The sequence below is a fragment of the Petromyzon marinus genome, chromosome 6 (genome assembly GCF_048934315.1).
Source record: "Petromyzon marinus isolate PM22_M1 ecotype Great Lakes invasive population chromosome 6, UKy_Petmar_22M1.pri1.0, whole genome shotgun sequence".
Lineage (NCBI taxonomy): Eukaryota > Metazoa > Chordata > Hyperoartia > Petromyzontiformes > Petromyzontidae > Petromyzon > Petromyzon marinus.
In genome coordinates, this window is record NC_133672.1 from 14449400 (window position 1) to 14472009 (window position 22610).

Consider the following 22610-nt stretch of genomic DNA (forward strand, 5'->3'; position numbering starts at 1 on the left):
GCCTCGGCTTCGAATTGTGCAAGACGGCACGCGCGTGTGCTCGAGAGCGGTCACGGCGCCGGAGCGTCGCTCGAGTCGTCGCGACGCACCTGGTTGGAGATCCCCAAGAGGCAGCCGAGCTCGGGGTGCGCGGCGGAGTGGGAGTAGTCGTGCGCGCGCGCGTGCCAGACCAGCGCGCCCTGGCTGCCCAGCTCGGCTCCCAGCCGCGGCCGCGTCCTCTCCTTCCTCTTGCCGCCCAGCGGGATGAACCCGAACGAGCGCGCCGCCGACTCCACCGTGCCCGTCGTCACGTGGTTCTCCGCCAGGTCGCGCAGGTACTCCTGCCTCGTGCGCGCCGCCATCGCGCGGAACTTGTCCGACTTGTGCGCCGCGTTCTCGCCGTTGATCACCTTGGCCAGGAGGAAGTCCCGGAAGACGGCCGACTTGGGGAAGGTCACACCCTTGGGGATCGGCGGCCCGAACGGCGGAACGTCTTTCGAGCGAGTCACCGCGACGCTGGCGTCACGAAGAGAAAAAATGGGAAGAAGATTTGCTCGCTTGCGTCGGGAGGGCGGATCGCGGGAGAAGATCGTTTCAAGGATCACCTGCGCTTGCGGGTTAAACACATTTTCACAGGCTTTGAAAACATTTCAAGCACGGGGGAGGCCACGCATACAGATGTGCCCCGCATGCGCTCGCCTATTGCAGACATTGCAGTCGCTCGCTCGAAAAGTATAAAGTAAACATTTGCGATGTCTGCACACGTGTTTGTGTGTTTCTGTGGCCCCACCCCCCCCCACTCCCCCACCCGTGCAACGTGCATGCGTCTCACCTGTAGCAGACGTTCTCACTGCCGGGGTTGTGCACTCGCACGATGACAAACACATGCTGGAAGTGCGAGCGAATGTTCTTGGGTGTAAAAGGCAGTGCCCCGGGCTCCTGGAACACGATGGTGACGATGTCGTTGCCGATGTGCCGCTTCCTCAGGAGCTGCGACACGAACAGGACATTCGACATCGCACCGCGCAGCTTCGCAGAGATGCCGGCGACGGTGTGACGAGCGGTCTCAAGCACAGTTCGCTCGGCAGAAATAGTTGGGTGGCTTTTTTTGTGTTCCCCCATCCTCTTCATGAAAGAGCTCACAATTTAAATTGTGTTTCCCTAACACACCCACCGCCACCACTTCCACCTTTGAGGATCACTTTTAATGATAAAACTGCCAGTGTAAAACGAAACAATAGTAACGTGAACGGGGCAACGCGCGCCTGTAATCGTTTCCTCCGCCGCTCGCATAACCGCGCGCCGCTGCCGGCGCTCGCTCCTCCCTCCCGAGCCCAATAAAAGCCTCAAACGGAACAACTCAACAAATAGGATTTCATTAGCGAATGTAAATGATTGCACAAACCGGCGCGGGTGCAGCCAGCACGGCACCTTTGTGAGGCGGTAAATGAAAATCCATCATGCTCCTTCTGGCTACGATTAAGAGCGGAGTCGGGTTTATTATCAAAAGGAAACGCTTTGATTTCATTACAACAATGGGTGAAAGCACGGCAACGGTTTTGATTATTTCAACACAATCGTTGGGGTGCGGGGGGGGGGTTGATGGGGAGGTTTTAAAGAAGAAAAACCTTCACGTATCAAGCACTTAGGACTCCCACCTCCCCCCACCCATCAAATGTAAATACAACAACATAGAGATCATTGTAAGTGCAATGCGCATCTCAATGCGAGACCCCCCCCCCCCTCTCTCACGCGCATCGACAAAAGCGTAGAAGAACAGCCCAACGCACACCGCGCGCGAGCCGTGTGAGGGCAAGCGGACGGGGAGAGACAGCGCCGAGGCAACGCTGCCCAGGGGAGTGGCCCTGCTGCTAGGGAGCGGCTGGTGAACTGCTGCGCTGTGAACCTGGCGACCCCGTGTTCGATTACTAGCACACGGACGCCCACCCCCCTCCCCTCACCCCCCCCCCCCCCAATACATGCACCAACTACCGTGGTGAAGGATAAGTCTAACAGCCCCCATGACAAACACGTTGTGGGGGGAGGCCTTCATCCAGCAGTGGATTGGCAATCGGGACAAGTTACAAGCAAATAATAGTGGTGGAATGGTCAATCAAAGAGCCGATCTCACGAGTACTATACTGACAATGCTCCGTGTTACGCTAAGTTTTGTTGAGAGGTTATAACCAATGTAAACTAGAATCAGGCATGTATATCGATCCACATTTGCTTTTGGGTTAGGCCACGTGGTAGTTATATGCAAAAGTTCCTAATTTTGTAACACTTAGAGCTAATATTCATACGCAGTATCAAATGTGTATTTGTACACACACACAAATAAACAGCTTATAATGTTTCATAATCGTAATTATAATAGCGTTCGCTAAGCACTGCAGCGGGAAGCATTCCCACTGTGGAGATTAACAAAAAAATCACAGCCTTGGCTGAATCGCCTTCAATGTGGTTCTCGTTTGGAGACGCGGTTTGGCCAAACAGGACTTCCAAGTGGACCACCACGCAGCTCAAGGAAGAGGAAACAAATGAATAGATTCTCATCCAGCCACAAATCGAAGCTCCGACGATGCCGATCGGCAATTTGGGCACAGCAAGCGGTACCCACCGCGCCAAACGAGGCGGGCCACTAAGCGGAGCAGCACCTGCGTTTCCCATCGCCGCCCTCGCTCGCACGGGGGGGCGGGCGGCTGCTGGAGAGTAAATCGCAATTTCAGCCGACGCTCGGGTTTCAACGGCACAGATGGAAAGACAATTTAGGCGGCGCCATCTTCTGGGCGAGGCGTTCTCCAGCTGCGGGGGCCACAGCCCACGTCCATCGCCCGCAGGGGACGCGGCCCCGCGGGGGGTGGGGGGGGGGTCTGGCTTAACCTTTTCGAAAAAAAATGATTCTCATTGTGACTTTTTTGTTTTCCCAGAAACAGCTCCCTTGGCAGCAGAAGGCTGCAGGATTGCGGGTATCGTGACGGCGTTCGCGGGCGGACAGCAGACGCGCGGTGTCGTTGTACATTTGCAATTACAAAAGCGTTGTTTTCGCTGAAGTTACAAAAACGTTGCGATTGTAATTAATTGCGATTTGGGTTTGGTGGCAATACGCAGCAGGATGGTGCTGTACGGAGAGAAGCGCTCATCTCTTCCTCTTTGCGTCACCATTCATAAAAAGATGTTCCTGAGTACGACCGGGGATTAATTGCTCAATAAGCATTTTGTCGATCCGTGGAAAAATTCAGCAGGCTGCACGTGGCCAGTAGCAGCCACAAGAACCGCAGCGAGAGGTCTGGCGGACGTGGTGTGTGCCGGGCGCCGGAAACGTATTTATGGCTCACCGATCCGGCGAGGGCCGGACAGAGATGAATTGCTGCCCGAGACTTTGCTCGGCTTCGCGGCGGCCCGACTCGGCGCTCGTTCGATTCGCGGTGCCCTTCAGCAGAGCCGCCGATGATCCCGCAGCTTCGCCGGCGCCGATTGCCAATTACACGCGAAGCAGCATGCAACACAAAATGCTACACGTTGGCGCGAACTGGCCCGGTCACTCCGACGGATGCAGACGCCGAATATCGCCCAGGCCACTGCCCTCACCAAGTAAAGCCGCATGCATTATTCATGCACTCCGTTTACCAATAAATCTATCTGCCCTGCCCAGGCACCGTGGCCTCCCCATGTAACCCGTAACCCCCCCCCCCGCCTCCCCAGTGCTGAGATGAACACTTGCGATCGTGCAATGACAGGCTACCATTTAACAAGAGTACGAATTTAAATTGCTGAGCCCAGGCCCGAAAGGCTGATAGTGGCCAGCAACATAGATCACGAATGACAATCATGCCAAGATGAATACAGTCGGAGCCGGTTCAGATATATTCGACGTAAGGCGTATGTTGCACGCGGTGTGGGCGAAGGCGGGGGAGAGGCGAGGGGGCGACCTCTGATACAAGCACACTACTGCGGATACAAGCACACTACTTCGGATACAAGCACACTACTGCGGATACAAGCACAACTGGCCTTGCTCCAAAATAGGTGCACTTACGTGCCAATAAAGAAGACAGTTGAACAGTGTGGATGAGAGGACACAGCCAAACTGAGGGCAGGATTCCTTAAGTGCCAGAGGAATCAAAGCGTGAAGTGCATGGCAGCACTGTGCAAGGCAGTAGCAATAGCAGAGGGACAAGGAAGAGGCTTGACAATTGTGAGATCGACTCGAATGCATCACTGAGCACTGGTTCAATCAATCAACTCCTCCACGATGGAGGATTGTATTGACGGAGATGGAATCATCATCGGTTTCTGAGTGCCCGGCACAGGAATGGAATTAGTACCTCAATCGGGGCATGCCGGTGACCACCATATGAACCATCATCTCGTGTGCAGATGCTAGATTGATTGTGAGAACGCAGGGCCGGGGGGCATCCATCCAGCAGTGCATTCATCATGGCTGTTGATGATGATGACGACGACGACGACGTTGACAATGGTGGTCAACGTACGTCCTGGAGCGCAGGGAACGAGGAGACGTCACGAGCGCACAGCTCCGATTGGCGCGCCAATTCCCGGCGGAGGACGCTTCTCTCGCGCGCACGGCCAGGCTGCTATCGCGTCACCGCCCAGAGGCGATAAACGACACTGCGACATCTGTCCTGGCGACCCAGGGATATTGCGGTCCATCAGCCACGTCGCACCATCCCTGCTACAGACAGGATGAGCCGATTCTCACTCGGTGGCTGAAGAAGGACGCGCAAACGACCGCCGAATGGAGGGAAGTGCGGCCAGCTAACAAGTACGGTAATTTTAAATAGTGCTTGTCAAAATTCCATTTGCGGGCCTTTCGAAGTGTCCAACTAATTATGGCATGTCAGGACGATTTCCCGAATAGCGATCGTGCGCAGAAAGAGAGAAAAACCCCACGACCGACATGTACAAAATGATCACAGCAAAACGAAGTTTAAACGGTCAAAGAAAATTTGCGCCTTTTTTTTCTATTTCTCGGTGGCTCCAGCACAAGGCAACAAACTGTTTGTCAGTGACACAAACAAAGTCAATGACTTCATCGATGGCCTTGAACAAAGTTTCCAAAGATCGAGCGGCAAGGCGGCCAGGGGGCAGACAGTCGCACTGCTTGAGACAGACGGCGATCACGATCATCCCGGAGAACAGACGCTGGCGGGGTGACTCACTGCAGACACGTGTGTACACGGGATGCGACTCGACACGCCGCTACTGCGGCGTGGGTGGTTCCTCTTCGCTCCCCACTCCCACGCCCCCCCTCCCCACCTCCCCCTTCCATCCCAACAGCCACTCCAATTCCCTTCTCTTTCTCACCCGATGTCTCTTTTGTTTGGAAGTGATGGGCCCAATGACATCACTGCGTTGGGGGCCTCCTGGCTGGTGTAACTTGATCGGGGCGTAAAAAACAAAAACTTAAGCCAAAAAAAGCAGCGCTTTGAAAGGAGCGATTCCTGTCGGAGCGAGGAGGATGATGAGGATGAGGCATGGTTGCGTTGCGTTGCAGGCGCTAACTGCAGGGGATGCTCAGCAGGGTGCCGCTATCTGGTAACGCCGAGTTTAAATTTGAGGGGGGGGGAATAAAAACTAAATCCATTGAGGTAGAGAAACAAGCCACCAAAATTAAATATAAAATAAACAGTTGCAGAAAATACATGACTTTTGACTGTCGAAGGACGGGCATCGTGTAGACGTGGCTCATAATATTTACCGAGCCATTGTCCATTTTTTTCAAGGAAACTATGACGACGTTATAGGAACAAAAACAAATAAGAAAATGTACGTCGCAGCTGCGCACTGCTGCTGCTGCTGCCGCGTCAGCGTGGACGGGGTTACTGCCGCTGCTGAGATTCCTGGGAGCTCAGCGCACTCATGTCGTGTTTTTTGTATCGTTTGTTGTTGTACCGTTCTGCCCCGCCCCCTACTGGCCATCTGTGTAAAAGAGCTTTATAGCTCATCGGATTGCTCCAGTATAAATACAATATTCTGACTCAGTCTGCGAGGCACGCGCCATAAAGCTCGCTCGCAACTCGGCAGCAGTTTGGCGACACGGCCAAAACTACACCCCAACAACGTTTCCCCTCCGCTTGCGAGCCGAGTCAACGCTACAGGCAGTCCTCGCTTTCATCGCGATGCTCACCTCGGCGATGCCATTTACTCCACGCGACATGCTGCTCGAGCGTGCGTGCCTCGGCACGTTTCGCAGCCAGTGCAGGGATAGGCGACGTTTATAGTCAGGGGAGGGAGCCGGCAGCGGCCCGTTAAAGCTTCAACAATAATTTAAAATGTTAACGTGCACAGCATTCACTCACTGAAGCTTCAAGTTTCGCAAGGTTTAGACGTTTTATTTGCTAGAACGCGTGCGAGATTTGAAGGCCGTATTAGCGGAGGCGTATCGGCTGGTGCGGTGTATTTATGCACGCGCGACAGATCGAAAAACGGTGCCACCAGCGACCCCCGTGTTGCTAGCCCGACACAACAAACAGCAGCTGAGACGGTCCAAAAAAAGGGGCCTTAAATTTGTCGCAAGTGTTTTTTGGATTGACAAGCAAGACACGCCAATATGTAGGTAATTTTGTTTTGTTTCGCCGTGATGAAATTATCTTTCCAAGAGACATCTTGCTGCGAGACTGGATAAATCTCCGTTTATCCGTGCGCACGCACATACACACTTTCACGCACACACTCACACATTCGCGCGCGGCGCGCACGCACACACACGCACAAACTCTCACTCCCAGCACGAGGCTGACTCATTATAACCCGCGGAGGATCGCCCCGCTGAACAAAATAGTTCCGTGGTTGAGTTTGCAAGTGCGAGTTGGCGTTTTAAGTCGATGTATTTTTTTCATGCGAGCTGGTTCGCAAGTGTGGGTGTTCGTAAATCAGGTGTTTGTAAGTCAAGGACTGCCTCTACTACAAACATCTTTTGTCTCCTCTCCGCCGTAACTAAAGACCTCTTTGGCACGGCGCACCAAATGAAGACTTGTCGCTGTGGAAAACAAGCGTAATGTCACCAAGCCCTTCCTCTTTTATGGCCATTACACGCCCCCATAGTCACGATGACTATCAAGGCATGGTCCCATAATAACAGTCTGCATTTGCGGTTCTACAAAACATTATACGCCCCCACGATGCTGCAACCCCTCCCTTTATATTGACTACATTTTGATAGGGCCGTTAGCCCAGATGCCAGATGCTCTCCTATTCCGTCCGCCGTGGCAACAATCAGCAGAACTGCTCCCATCTCACCACGCCAGATGCATCACCCGCAGGCCAGTGCAGACGAGGCAGCCCATACTAATTACAGCGATAATGGGGAATACAGTCGCTTACGCACCAAATGGCTCATCAAAAATGTATTATGGCAATAAAGACAACGTCACTAAACGATCCCTAAATTATTTGGCGGCTAGGAACGCTACGATCCGGCGGGACGAGGCTCGCAGCCTGCACCAGGTGCAACTCTTTGTGTCAAAAGTGTCAGCGCAGGGCATTGAGTAAGACATTGTCACGCCTAGGGTTAGTTTCTCCCTGGATGCATCGATTCAAGGGCACTGCAGTTTGAGACTCGCAGCTCTCAAAGATTACACGGAAGCCTTATATTCCATCAAGGTAAGGGAGATTCATGAGCACTTATCTTGGCATGTTACACATGGCGTGGGGCCAGGGAGTAGGAACGACCATCTATTTGGCCATGTCATAGCCCAACGTATGTGTGTAGAGCTTTTTTCGCACCGTACGTAGCCAACCGTGCCAACCGGAGGTGCGGGGGAAGGACAAACAAAACTAACAAAAAAAGCAGCTCTAAAAATAAATTATTTTCAATTTAGAGGATAGGGAAGCTACAGTGAGGGAAAAAAGTATTTGATCCACCTGCTGATTTTGTACGTTTGCCCACTGACAAAGGAATTATCAGTCTATAATTTTAATGGTAGGTTTATTTGAATAGTGAGAGACAGAATAGCAACAACAAAATCCGGAAAAACGCATGTCAAAAATGTTATAAACTAATTTGCATTTTAATGAGGGAAATTAAGCATTTGACCCCTCTGCAAAACATGACTTAGTACTTGGTGGCAAAACCCTTGTTGGCAATCACAAAGGTCAGACGTTTATTGTAGTTGGCCACCAGGTTTGCACACATCTCAGGAGAGATTTTGTCCCACTCCTCTTTGCAGATCTTCTCCAAGTCATTAAGGTTTCGAGGCTGACGTTTGGCAACTCGAACCTTCAGCTCCCTCCACAGATTTTCTATGGAATTAAGGTCTGGAGACTGGCGAGGCCACTCCAGGACCTTAATGTGCTTCTTCTTGAGCCACTCCTTTGTTGCCTTGGCCGTGTTGGGGACCTTGCGGGCGCTGCAGGATTTCAGTCCTTCACGGCGTAGTGTGTTACCAATTGTTTTCTTGGTGACTATGGTCCCAGCTGCCGAGAGATCATTGACAAGATCATTGACAAGATCCTCCCGTGTAGTTCTGGGCTGATTCCTCACCGTTCTCATGATCATTGCAACTCCACGAGGTGAGATCTTGCATGGAGCCCCAGGCTGAGGGAGATTGACAGTTCTTTTGTGTTTCTTACATTTGCGAATAATCGCACCAACTGTTGTCACCTTCTCACCAAGCTGCTTGGCAATGGTCTTGTAGCCCATTCCAGCCTTGTGTAGGTCTACAATCTTGTCCCTGACATCCTTGGAGAGCTCTTTGGTCTTGGCCATGGTGGAGAGTTTGGAATCTGATTGATTGCTTCTGTGGACAGGTGTCTTTTATACAGGTAACAAGCTGAGATTAGGAGCACTCCCTTTAAGAGTGTGCTCCTAATCTCAGCTCGTTACCTGTATAAAAGACACCTGGGAGCCAAAAATCTTTCTGATTGAGAGGGGGTCAAATACTTATTTCCCTCATTAAAATGCAAATCAATTTATAACATTTTTGACGTGCGTTTTTCTGGATTTTCTTGTTGTTATTCTGTCTCTCACTGTTCAAATAAACCTACCATTAAAATTATAGACTGATCATTTCTTTGTCAGTGGACAAAAGTACAAAATCAGCAGGGGATCAAATACTTTTTTCCCTCACTGTATGTAACAGAAGGGAAGCTTCACATGATGATCTCTGCACGATCCACCAACTCCCACCTCCACTGGACCACTTCACCAGGTGCCAAATCAGCAGAGGGAGGCCCTCGACGATGACGCTCGAGCGCCGGCGTGTGTTGGTGCGCAAGGGGGGGGGGGAGGCCAGGGCTTCGCGTGGGTCACGTGGATACCTGCTGCCGGTTGTTGGGCGTGTACGGCAGCATGCTGGACACGTGGAACATGATCTCGTAGTCCTTGTAGGTGGTGTAGAGCGAGTGCATCCCCGTCGAGTCGGCTGTCAGACACAGGAGGGGGCACCGTCGCGTCGGTCAGTTCAGGGGACAACTCAAACGTGAGCCGAGCCCGCTGCTGCTGCTGCTGCTGCTGCTGCTGCCACACCGGACGGCGCAGCACGGACGTAATACGGTCGCGTTTTTATTAACGACCAAATTAACCGAGCAGTTGGGACTCAATTTTGCGCTGTGATTTCAAAATGCAGCAGCAATCGCAGCCGCAGCGGTTTTGATTGTTTCACTGCCAGTGCCGTTGCCGCTAATGGGCGCCGTTCGCACGGCGCTGTGGCCGGGAACACTTCCAGTGTTTGTAAGGCGCTGCCCCTAATTACACGACTTGCAAAATAATTTTATTATCGGCCGTCGTACGAGCAAGCGAGAGCACAAACATGGCATGGCACTCGTGAGCCAAGCGCAAGCGGATAAAACCCAAGATGATGACATTTTTGTGGGACGGGCAATGCAGAGGCCAAGTAGTGCAGTTTGCAGAGGCAGCCGTGAGGGCACGCGTACATTTACAGGGCACGATTGCTCTTCCTCTGAAAAGCAAACATCACACTTTATAATCTGCGGCGGTGGGGGGAGGAGAGTGGTCAACCAGCGACGCGCCGTCTTCCGCGCCTATGCCCCTGGGCTCCCGACGTTTCCTGATGACGTTTTGCGTTCGGGGGGGGTGGGGCGACAGCTTTTTCACCGTCCTGACTAAATGTCAGGGACCTGGCGTTGCCGTGGTGCGGGATTGCCCGTGCGAGCGAACGTGCGGGCTTACAGGGCGGATCGCCCAATCGTCGTCACACCGCCACAAACACAAAACGGTGAGAGGGAGCAAGTGACGGCGAGTGACGCTCGCTGCCCAGCACCCTGGCCACTGGCAGGACCCGGTGCCTCGTCTCCACGTCTCCACAAAGCAATTACCCAAAGCAGACACATCACGAAGAGGTGCTGCTCATCGTTCATTTCCCGCCCTGCACCTGTTAGGCAAATACAAATGAAATTTTGCTGGTAATTAAAGCTAATTTGGCAAATCTTGAAATTCGCAGTGCGGTGCGGGAGGCGGATTTGCGTGCGGAACCCAAAGCACAAAGTGCTGAACGTCGCCTACTCGGAGGCAGAAAGTGTTAATGACCCCCCCCCCCACCCCTCTCCCCCCACAATGATGTTCCAGCTGCTGCAGCTGAGACATCTGCATGCAAATGTGAAGGTAAATGGAAAAATATATACAGCCTACAGGGGAGAAGGTGGGGGGGGGAGGGGAACAGGGAGGATGGGGAGCGAGAGGGATGGACAGCAATAAGAGAGATGGGAAGCAAGACTGATGGAGAGTAGGGGGGGGGGGGGGGGTGGGGGAGCAGGGGCAGACAGGGACGGGCGAGGGGGATGGGAAGCTGGTGGGGAAGGGGGAGCGAGAGGGATGGGGAGCAGGGGCAGACGGGGAGAGAGAGGGGGGGGGGGGCGACGCGTGGTGCCGCGGGCCACTCACTCTTGTTGTCGAGCTGCGCGCGGTACTTGGTGAAGCCCTTAAGGCGCACGCGCTCCCCGAGGAGGTCGAGGAACTCGTCGAAGGCCGCCTCCGCCGCCTCGTTGTTGTACATCTCCTCCTCCGTGCTCTGGCCCGCCTTGCAGTACATGATGCCCACCTTGTGCTGGTAGCTCAGCTGCCGGGAGACCAAGCGGGTGGGAGGGGGGACAGACGGCAAGGGTGAGCGGCGGCCGCGGCGGCGGAGGGCCTCGGCGAGTGATACCCGGCGAGTGGCGACCGGCTCGAGCGGCCACGGGCAAACGCTGCCGTCAATCGTTCCAGAGACCCGTCATTTAATCCGACGGATTTATTTATAGCCACGTGAGGGCCCATTGAGATTAAAAGGTCTCTTGTTCAAGGGACACCTAAGGTCAAAACAAACAAAGCTTCTCCAAGTGCAATCAGAAGTATGATAAGGGTTGAAGGCAAAAATATTATTTAATGGAAATCGGTTTCCCCGATTGTGACAATCCTTGGAATAGCTGCGGGGGGGGGGGGGGAGGTGGCGGTGGTGGGGTTGAATTGTTACATGTGTAGCTACCAGGAAAACGATGAACCTGGCAGACAAAATCCAGAGGTGGCAGCGTGGGGCCCTGGGGGATTATAAAATCAGGGGCCTCAGGATGGAGGAACACCAACAATCGCGACGTCTTCAAACAGTCAGCGTCATTGTTATGTCACAAACATCATGCGAACAAGAGTTCTACATTTTTTTCTGCGGACATGGATTCCCTTATAACAGTATCATTATTAAGCCGTGCGAGGGGAATCTGCCATCCAGCTGCTGGAGGGAGAGCGGGCCCATGGCACACGTTTTAATTTCCACCTTATTCCCACTTGAGTCATTTCGTTTATATTTGAATCTCAAATTAAATGCACAAAAAAACGCCATTAATGTTCTTTTCATTATTTTTTTGGAGCGCCGAGGGATACGCGGCGCTGTTACAGGGCTCCACGAATGGAATGAACGTTTCCGCGATGGCAATTTTACCGAGCGGATTTTCTGCAGAGATTTTCAAGAAAATGTCAAACTGCATTTCGGTGCGACACCTTACAGTAAACAGACTTGCACGACTGATTTCCAACTTTGTACGAAAAGAATGCGGCCAAAAGGCAAGAGCTTTAGTGGTAGTTCCGATTTGAATATGCATACAGAGGGCAAATTTCAATACAATTGGAACCCACCAATAATAATGCGAGTACCGGAATTGGCACCGTAACAATGTTACAACGGAGAGAGCGATTTAATTTATACTTGAGAGGTTGAAGTCAATTCCGCCTTCGTTCAATGTGATGCAATGATGCAAAAAAATATAACATATCCGCTCGATACAAAATTAGCCACCATGAGGGACAGTGGTGGGTGCCTCAAACGCCCAATAAACAGAAAGCAGTGACGTTTGACCCGAGGCTGAATTACACGACAACCACGACCGCACTCTATGGGGTGGGGGGGGGGGTAGGCAGGCAGCGTCCTCTTCGAGCCACGCGGGTTTGTCCGGGGGAAGGTGGTGGGAAAAGAAAGAAAAGGGAAAACCGCCACGCACACCGCGGCCATGCCCCGCAACAGCGCAACACTTGTCGGGAAACACAAACGGGGCCATTTGCAACCTCATCACCACAATCAGACCTCATCGATCAAAAATTCATTAGCACCCGGGCGAGAAAAAACACACCAGTCATCCCGCTTCCTCTCCTTCCAGCACACAGCACCCCCCCCCCCCCCCCCGAGGGTGTGAAATTCAGACGCGGTTGAAAGGAGACAAGTGAGGCAGTCTCAGCCAAACGTCCCCCCACCCGCCCCCACTCCTCAAAACCGGCTGTTCGCAGGAACGGCTGACCACATAAACGGCAACACGCGCCAGCCTCCGCCAGCCTCCGCCAGCCTCCGCCAGCCTCCGCCAGCCTCCGCCAGCCTCCGCCAGCCTCCGCCAGCCTCCGCCGGATACCAAACTCCAACGCGAGAATTCCAAACAAATGCTTCATGTGAGAACAGCCACGCCCAATCTTATAGGAAAGGTTCATTCTCTACTGAAATGCAAACTATGCATTGGTGGCAGGAACTTTCTCCTTAGCGCAGAAGATTGGGAGGCCGGCTGCTCGTGGTGGCGAGAACGCTGGCACCGGGGGCTTTGTGCGTCAACGTACAGGAGAGAGCCTGCACAGGGCCGTGAGGCACGGCAAGATGCATAGGTTCACGTCGATTTAAAACGCTCAAGAACGCGCGCGCATCAGGTCCCGCAGTGTAAGAATCCGTTTGCGTGTTAACACCATTTACGATTTATGCACATCCTTAGATTGTTTTGTATTTAGGGCGATGGCGTTAACAAAATGGCACGAAACGGATATGAAAACGAGACCGAATTTTTTTCCCCTTGAATACCACAGCCACCCCGACAATGAATAGAATCGCTGGGGATGTGCATCGCTACGCACTGTGAATAGTTTTACACGGCCATATGATTTATAAACATGTTTCCACGTGTAATTACGTAAACATGACAAACAACATTAGCGTCAACCTCGGGGGTTACAAACCAAAAGAGAGTTGCTAGACGTTGCCACTGCCTGGTCAGGGGTGGGGATGGAGAGAGGCGCCTCATCTGGCTTCGATGATCACAGCAGCAGCCGCCACCCCACCAGCACGGCCCTCAACATTAGCCTGCGATTAGCACCTCTTATTTTTACGCGCCCCCACGGACGTGCGGAAACCGCATCCAGTCCCTACCCCACTACGTCCCCCCGCCCCACCTCTCCACGACACGTTCTCCGACCGGAACGAGTCCGGCGGTCGACTGCATCGGACAAGCCGATGGACACGGGGAGACAGAAGCGACGGGTACAGGGAGACGGGATGGAGCGATGGACATGGGGAGACGGGTACGAGGAGACGGGTACGGGGAAACGGGATGGGGAGACGGGACACGGGGGAGACGGGTACGGGGAGACGGGTACGGGGAGACGGGTACGGGGAGACGGGTACGGGGAGACAGGACACGGGGGAGACGGGACACGGGGGAGACGGGGAGACGGGTACGGGGAGACGGGTACGGGGAGACGGGACACGGGGGAGACGGGTACGGGGAGACGGGACACAGGGGAGACGGGACACGGGGGAGACGGGACACGGGAGAGACCGCAGGGTGGATGTTGCGGCAATAAAGATGGGCGCTCGCTTATTTCGGGAGGAGGGTCACACGCGCCAAAACGTTATTTTACGCTTAAGATATTTTAAATTAACGAGCGGCAACATAAACAGCTGCGCTCGCATCCCCAGCGATGAGCGCGGTGTGCGGACCCTGGTGCACAAGGAACCCAATCAGCCAGGTCAGCAAGTCCTTATTTCCCTCGTCAGCGCGGTTGCCATGGATATTGTGCAGAATGAATTAAAGTGACAGCTTGAAGGCTCACATTTACTAAACTGCCAAGAGGGGTTTGCGTTTCAGCCAATCCTGGCAGGGCTGATGCAGCATAACATCCCCAGGCCCCCCCAATCACTCCCCCGTCCTTACCCCCACTTCTTATCTGTGAACGCTGTCATTTTGTTCAACTCAGGTCCCGGCCATTTGATTTAAAGACGTAATTTCGGCGTGCCGATGTGCAGGAAATAATGCAAGCTAATGGGTCATATAATCTTCTAAATTAATAATTTATGACGCTGCCGATATTACACTTATTATACGCACACGGTATAAACACTTTCCCATAACCGACAAAACGTTTTCTCCGTGAAACGTCAATGTTTTCGTGAACGTCGTACATTTCAAAGCTTCATGAAGGAAGCGCGTGGTGACGGTGATGATGATTTTCACGTTTTGTCAAAACGGCACCAACCGGATGGCGAGGGCTGCTCGTACCACAGACCTCCAACTCGGAAACTTGGGAGGAGGTTTCTGTCCCATGGTGTCCCTCGGCATAAATGGACGCAAATCTGACGGGCCCCTCAAACGTTACCACGGAGGCTTAATCCAGTTTAAATGTATGAAATGGCACTTACGTGACGAACGAGAGAAGAGAAAAATTTGTGGACGTTTCCCCCCCGACCCCCAATATTGTCCTCGGTCCAGTCATACTTCCATGCCTTTTTTGGTCATGCCCGGACATAGTCATATTTCATCGGGATATCATGGACTTCTTTAATAAAATCTGCAGCACCATTCTTCTCACTCCTTCAATCGAGCACTTTGGCTACAAGCTCAAAGACAGAGAAAGTGGGATTCGAGGCCAGATGGTCCCCATTCGGAGTCTAAAATGAGGCGCGCGGCCAGGGAGGTCGGGTGGTTGGGGGACGGCTGTTTTTTTTTTAGGGGGGGGGGGGGGCTGCGTGCCCCTCTTCCGGGGGAACGGGCGGGAGCGGAGCGCCGACCTGTGGGACGTTAGTATAAATTATTTTATTTGCGGTGTTTTATTACATGCCTTGCCCTCTTTTGCCCCCGCCCTCCCTGCCCCCACTTTCTCTCTCCACCCCCACCAGACCCTGTCCCCCAGCACCTTAGTTTACCTTTCCGTCACCCCCATATAAACTGTCACGTCCCCGCGAGTGATTCCCACCTGGCTGGGGCAGCGAGCCCCCCAATTCTCACCCCCCCCGCCCCTCCCCCACCTTCGTTAAGCCCCCGCCATGACAAACTCGGCCTGCTGTTGTTTTTGTTGTTGTTGTTGTTCGCGGGATTTGCGTTCCCCCCCTCCCCCCCACGTCTCCGTTCTGCGATGGGCGCTTTGTACCGGGCTCGCGTTGAGTCGGAAGAAAAAGTAAAATGGCACCAACCCCACGTTGCTCAGCAGCCGATGAGGCAGGGCGGGGTGGGTGTGGGTTGGTTACTAGTGGGTCAAGAACATTGGAGAAACTAACGCTCAGGTGACTCGGCTATCCAACAGCTACACAGGTGAACCAACAAGCCCCGAGCTGTACACATGGATGTTGAACTTCTTTCGCACCGTACGGAGCTAACCAGCTAATCGGAGGTTTGGGGAAAACATGAACCAACTAGTTCACAGTCACACAGGTGAACCAACCAGCACACAGTTGCACAGGTGAACCAACGAGTTCAGTCACATAGGTGAACCAACACAAACACAGTCACACAGGTGAACCAACCAGCACACAGTCACACAGGTGAACCAACCAGCTCACAGTTACACAGGTGAACCAACCAGCTCACAGTTACACAGGTGAACCAACTAGCACACAGTTACACAGGTGAACCAACTAGCTCACATTCACACAGGTGAACCAACTAGCTCACATTCACACAGGTGAACCAACCAGCACACAGTCACACAGGTGAACCAACCAGCTGACATTCACACAGGTGAACCAACCAGCACACAGTTACACAGGTGAACCAACCAGCACACAGTCACACAGGTGAACCAACACAAACACAGTCACACAGGTGAACCAACTAGCTCACAGTCACACAGGTGAACCAACCAGCTCACAGTCACACAGGTGAACCAACACAAACACAGTTACACAGGTGAACCAACCAGCTGACATTCACACAGGTGAACCAACCAGCACACAGTTACACAGGTGAACCAACCAGCACACAGTCACACAGGTGAACCAACACAAACACAGTCACACAGGTGAGCAACACAAACACAGTCACACAGGTGAACCAACTAGCTCACAATCAGACAGGTGAACCAACCAGCACACAGTTACACAGGTGAACCAACCAGCACACAGGTGAACCAACACAAACACAGTTACACAGGTGAACCAACAAACACACAGCCACACAGGTGAACCAACTAGTTCACAGTCACACAGGTGAACCAACGAGTTCACAGTCACACAGGTGAACCAACGAGTTCACAGTCACACAGGTGAACCAACCAGCACGCATTCACACAGGTGAACCAACTAGCTCACAGTTACACAGGTGAACCAACCAGCTCACATTCACACAGGTGAACCAACCAGCTCACAGTCACACAGGTGAACCAACTAGCTCACAGTTACACAGGTGAACCAACCAGCACACAGTCACACAGGTGAACCAACCAGCACACAGTCACACAGGTGAACCAACTAGCTCACAGTCACCCAGGTGAACCAACAAACACACAGTCACACAGGTGAACCAACCAGCACACAGTCACACAGGTGAACCAACTAGCTCACAGTCACACAGGTGAACCAACTAGCTCACAGTCACACAGGTGAACCAACTAGCACAGTCACACAGGTGAACCAACTAGCTCACAGTCACACAGGTGAACCAACTATCTCACAGTCACACAGGTGAACCAAATAGTTCACAGTTACACAGGTGAACCAACAAACACACAGTTACACAGGTGAACCAACCAGCTCACAGTCACACAGGTGAACTAACTAGTTCACAGTCACACAGGTGAACCAACTAGTTCACAGTTACACAGGTGAACCAACCAGCACACAGTCACACAGGTGAACCAACTAGTTCACAGTTACACAGGTGAACCAACAAACACACAGTTACACAGGTGAACCAACCAGCACACAGTCACACAGGTGAACCAACGAGTTCACAGTCACACAGGTGAACTAACAAACAGTCACACAGGTGAACCAACGAGCTCACAGTCACACAGGTGAACCAACTAGCACACACTCACACAGGTGAACCAACTAGTTCACACTCACACAGGTGAATTAACAAACACACACTCACACAGTTGAACCAACTAGTTCACGGTCACACAGGTGAACTAACAAACACACAGTTACACAGGTGAACTAACAAACACACAGTTATACAGGCGAACCAACTAGCTCACAGTCACACAGGTGAACACCACATGCTCAGAATTGTACACACAAACCCAAATGCTCTCAGCCGCATCCACAAGTATAAATCAAGCATGAACGTGGAATTACCACCAGAAATATGACAGTTTCCAGTAAGGAACTTCTTCCGAGCAGTCCGCAGCCAACATAAACATTTACACGTTGTAATTGTACATGCTAAATATTTACATGAACGTCACGCTGTTGGCCAAGCCCATAATCGCTCCACGTGTGTGTGTGTGCGATTCCGCTCGGCTTGTTCAGACCTTACACCGCACACGCACCATCGTTGTTGAATTGACGGCCCCCTCCGTAAAAAAGGGCACGCAAACATTCGTAATCGGCAAACTCTGAATGCGGCGTTTCATCAGCAGAATCAGGGCGATTTGCTTTTTTCTTCCCGAAGGTTTTCGCTCTCTACCCCAGCTGCGATGCCAATACCCGAGAGGTGCAAAGGTCCGGTTCTTGATGTTACTTACACATTTGACTGCAATTTAACCTCTGCTCTTAACAGTAGCACCCGGAATGCCACAGGGACTCTACTAGAGCCATGCAAAGCTCATAAATAACCTTCACTTAACCCTCACGCGCACACACAGCAGCAGAGAAAGAGAGAGAGAGACACACATTCCGGTTGGCTCGCAATACCCGCTTCACTCACAGCCACATCCCCCCCCCACCCATCACCACCCCCCGCCCCCTTTTAAACGGCAAATTAAAGTTGGAGCGTTTTCGTGGAAGTGCCGAGCTCAGATCCTCCACGGGTAACGGCGTGGGGGGGTTTTGGCCGGGTTGCCTCTCTCCGCCTAAGCAGAGGAACGGCGGCGCGGGGGGGGGGGGGGGGGGGGCGGCTTCGCTCGTCGCAGCGCAGGCGGCCGCCGACCCCCCGCGTTGCGCGCAATTCCAGCATCGATTAAAAGGGGGGGGGAGGGGTGATGTACATGTGTTAAGACAGAATATGGAGCCGCGAGCTATTAACCCCGCGATAATGGCAGCAGTCTGCCCGTATTAAGCGCTGCGCCTCTTTCGCCTTCGCCTGCTGCAACAGTTGAACTAAAACTAAACAATTTGTTTTTTCTTTTAACCAGGTAAAGGCCCACTGGGCTTACGTAGCTCTCTTTCATAAGTGACCTCGACCACAAATGAGCGCTCAACGAAGTGGCTTATCATGTGGAAATGTAGAGCCGCCACCAAATACTCGAAACGCACGTTTCTAAGTGTGGAGGGCAAAACCGGAGGAGCTGGAGAAAAACCACGTGACCACGAGGAGAACATGCAAACTCCAAATATAAAGGCGTCAGGGTCGGGATCCAACCCATGACCGCCTGTATACCAGACGAGGTCGGTAACATCTCGCCACCACGGCACCCCGTCCCCGAGGCAATCCACTGCTGGATGAAGGCTTCCCCACGTCGTGTTGGTCACCGTGACGGCATTTATCCAGCAGCGGATTGACTTACTATTGGAGGACAATTGTAATGGCAGCTAACGTTCGAGTGGTATGTTTCCTGTTATTGTTTTAAGCGCCATCGTCCCACAAGTGTCCCACAATGCTGGCAATGAGATGGAATTCTTCGTCTACAGAGCATAAAGCCAGTTGTACGAATTTCACATCCACACAAAAAACAAATATCACCCATATAGCCTACATAGACTGCTGGGGGTATGTTTTGTCAGAAAGAACCTATGTTTATACATAGTAGCAGGTACTCATTTAAGGCCAGGTTAACCAAGGGGAGATTCAAAACCAATTCAGACACTATTTGCCACAGATGCGAGTTGTAACTGTGAATCGAACTTGGGCCCCCGGGTTCATAGCGCAGTGCTCCAACCACTTCATTACTACTGCCCAACAACCGCCATTCGCCAATAATGGGCGGTGACATCCCCACGGCGCGTTTGTAGCCACCACAGCGGCCAACCCCTCCACCTTCAATTAATTACTACTGCTCATACAGATAAACACACACACACACACCCAGAGACAAAGGCACCGTCAACCCACGCGCTCACGCCGCTCCTCACCCCCTGCTCGTCGAGCTTGAGGAGCTGCTCGGAGACCCTGGGAGTGGCCGGCGCGAGGCGCAAGCAGCTCAGCTGCAGCTCAGGCAGCACGAACTCCATCACCTCCTTGAGCGGCAGCCCCCGTGTGGTGCCGTGGCGCGCCGTCGACGGCACCGCGTCCTCCAGCACCGCTCCGCGCAGGGTGCGCAGCTGCGGGGGGCCGGGGGACAGGAGGTCAGTGAGGGGGCAGTCGGGTGGAGGGGTTCAGCGCGGACAGCTCGGCGCAGGCGAGGATGGGCGAGGTCGTGGCGGGCGAAAAACAACGGCAGGTGCAAAGAAAGTGGGGTCGGGTCAAGTGACAGAGTGGAGAGAGACGGGGTACAAAAGCTACGGAGGCAGGGTACAAAAGCTACATCCCGCACCTCCCAATTAGCGCGGTTGGCAAGCACACATTGACAACGATCGCCATTTTTACTCTTCGCCGGCCGTTTGGAGTCAAGCGCTGTTCGCGAGCGCCTATTGACGATGGCGCGGCACGCGAGAGAGAGTCGGCGACGGGATTATTTCCACCCAGATCCTCCGTCCACAGAACGACCTGGCGGCAACTCGGTCCAGTTGCGATAGAATTAATTGAGGAGCACTTAACGAGCGTGCGCACGCACACACACACACACACATCGGTAAGTGCAGCACGAGAGAACGCGTTTGCCGGGATGTTAAGAAAAGTGCACGAGGCGTTAAAAGTTTCCTTTTTTTAGGCAACAGCCTTAGGCCTAATGAAGGCTTTTGTCGGGTGAAAACATAGAATTAATTGAGGAGCACTTAACGAGCGTGCGCACGCACACACACACACACATCGGTAAGTGCAGCACGAGAGAACGCGTTTGCCGGGATGTTAAGAAAAGTGCACGAGGCGTTAAAAGTTTCCTTTTTTTAGGCAACAGCCTTAGGCCTAATGAAGGCTTTTGTCGGGTGAAAACATGAGCCAACGTGTGCTTTCTTTGGCACCGGTTTCGTTTCACTTTTCCAAAAAAACACTTTTACAATTTCATTTATATTGAGGGGCGGGGGGGAGTTGGAAAAACAACAGCTCAAGCGCCTGCGCCTGGTCTGCAGACAACGTTGCACGGCTTGCCGCGGCTGCAGTGCAACGATCGCAGCTCTACGCACATTGTGAGCCAGATTCGCATTTTGACTGAATGGCCAAAACGCATCCCCCCTTGGCGGTTCCGCCCATCTTCTGGGGACAGATATATCGGTGCAGCAATGGGGTCGTTCGCCTACAGCACGCGAATCCAACTCTGCTGCGTAGATGGCTGCAGCGGAGAGCCAGGGGATGGCGTGGGAACTTTTCAGATGCTAACAGACTTGTACCAAACTCGCATTCCTTATTAGCTATTGCACGTCTAGTAGCTGCAGGGGCGATGTGAACCGATTACGTACAGCAAGTATACATGTACAACACTTTAGTCAAACCACTGCTGGAAGACAGCCTTGCCATGCTGTGCGGGACATGGGCGTTTGTTTGACCAACGTACTTCACACCGGTCAGTGGAGGTTGGTGAAGGCAGAGAGCATAGACATGGGATCATAGTACAGTACAACAATGGATGTTACTGGGCTGTCCTCTTCTGCCAGCAATGTGCCCTGCTTTGTGCATGCATCCATGCACTAGCCAGGCTCAATTCTGGTTAGCTTTCGCAAAGAATTAGTATTTATACTGAAGAATCCTTTAAGCTATAAAGCTATTTTTCACAGATGTCTAGTCCCCTGCATTTTTCAGTGGTCACCTGCTAGGCACCGTTTTGAATTATTCCACGAATACGTTTTTTCGCTCAAATTTCTTGTCGGTAGATTTTTCTTCAATTTCCACTTGCTTCTTTGTTTCTACTTCTTTTAATGTCACGGAATGGCTGATCCTGATCCTCTTGCGTTCTCACCCAGTTCAACAAAGTGAACCTGATAAACTGGAAACGGTGGACCAACGAGACTAACAGGGGTCGGCGGGTGCTTGTGGTTAGTTCCGGCACCGTGGTACCAGCGCAGCGCCAATTTGTTTGGTGTCGACGTCCTGCCACTAGCAGCAGGGATTTTTTGCGCGCGAGCGCCGGCGAGCCGCAAGGCAACAGCGTACCGCTTCGGCTCATTCACGGCTAACGGTGCAGGCAACGTATCCACACAAATCAATACGCGCGCACACACGCGCGCACACGCGCATGCACGCACACGCGCAGACAACTATAGGCGGTGGCAGCCGCGCTGAGGAAGATTGAGGCCCCAGCCTCGGCACTGGCCCCTTAAGTAGGCGGCGGGGGCAAGCAGTAAAAAAAAACTCTGCCAAGTGCAGAGCGTTACATGACGCATTGCCGCGGCTACAATCGACCGCGTCGGCTCGTGCGCGGGGCTAGGCGGAGATTGTCGAATCGCAGGACCATGACGGGTGGCGATGGCTCGGGGGAGGCGGCATTCATCCAGCAGTGGATTGACAGTGGCCGAATGATAACGGTGAAAGTCAACACATGCTGAATGCATTAACTGTGCACGTTGCGCACGTACACTCTATTTACTGTGTACGTACTTGTACACGATATCCACAACGCGCAGCGGGTCAATAAAATGACAACCACTTTGTGGGAAGCCAACAGCGAGCGGTTGTCTTATGGGTGGACTGGCACCAAACTTTGGAATGTGGAATTCTGGAGGAGGCAGACTCGGACTTTGTAATTGTGTGCATGCTGTAGCACACAAAGAACTTTATTGGATGGCGTAAGTGTTCGTGTGTGTGTGTGTGTGTGCGTAGCGGTAGTGCAGCGATTAGCGCGCTTTGCTAAAAGACCGGCAACCCGGGTATGATCCCCGCTCACGGCCACCAACACCAATGATGATTATTACCTGAACTGGTCCTGGGCCTCCCCTAGGTCAACTCAGCCTCAAATGAGTACC

The 22610-nt window shown here is 52.8% G+C and overlaps 1 protein-coding gene across 8 annotated transcripts in view; it reads right to left on the minus strand.

Annotated features, from left to right (window-relative positions):
- The window catches only part of LOC116939429 (signal-induced proliferation-associated 1-like protein 2), a 110534-nt gene that overhangs the window by 39938 nt on the left and 47986 nt on the right, over nt 1–22610 (minus strand). For all 8 annotated transcript variants that reach the window (XM_076065109.1, XM_076065108.1, XM_032947742.2 and 5 more), the window contains exons 4-8: nt 19689–19877; nt 10844–11018; nt 9262–9365; nt 812–969; nt 90–495 (exon numbers count right to left, since the gene is read on the minus strand). In XM_076065109.1, coding sequence (XP_075921224.1) covers nt 90–495; nt 812–969; nt 9262–9365; nt 10844–11018; nt 19689–19877 — 1032 coding nt within the window. The remainder of the gene's footprint in view (nt 1–89; nt 496–811; nt 970–9261; nt 9366–10843; nt 11019–19688; nt 19878–22610) is intronic.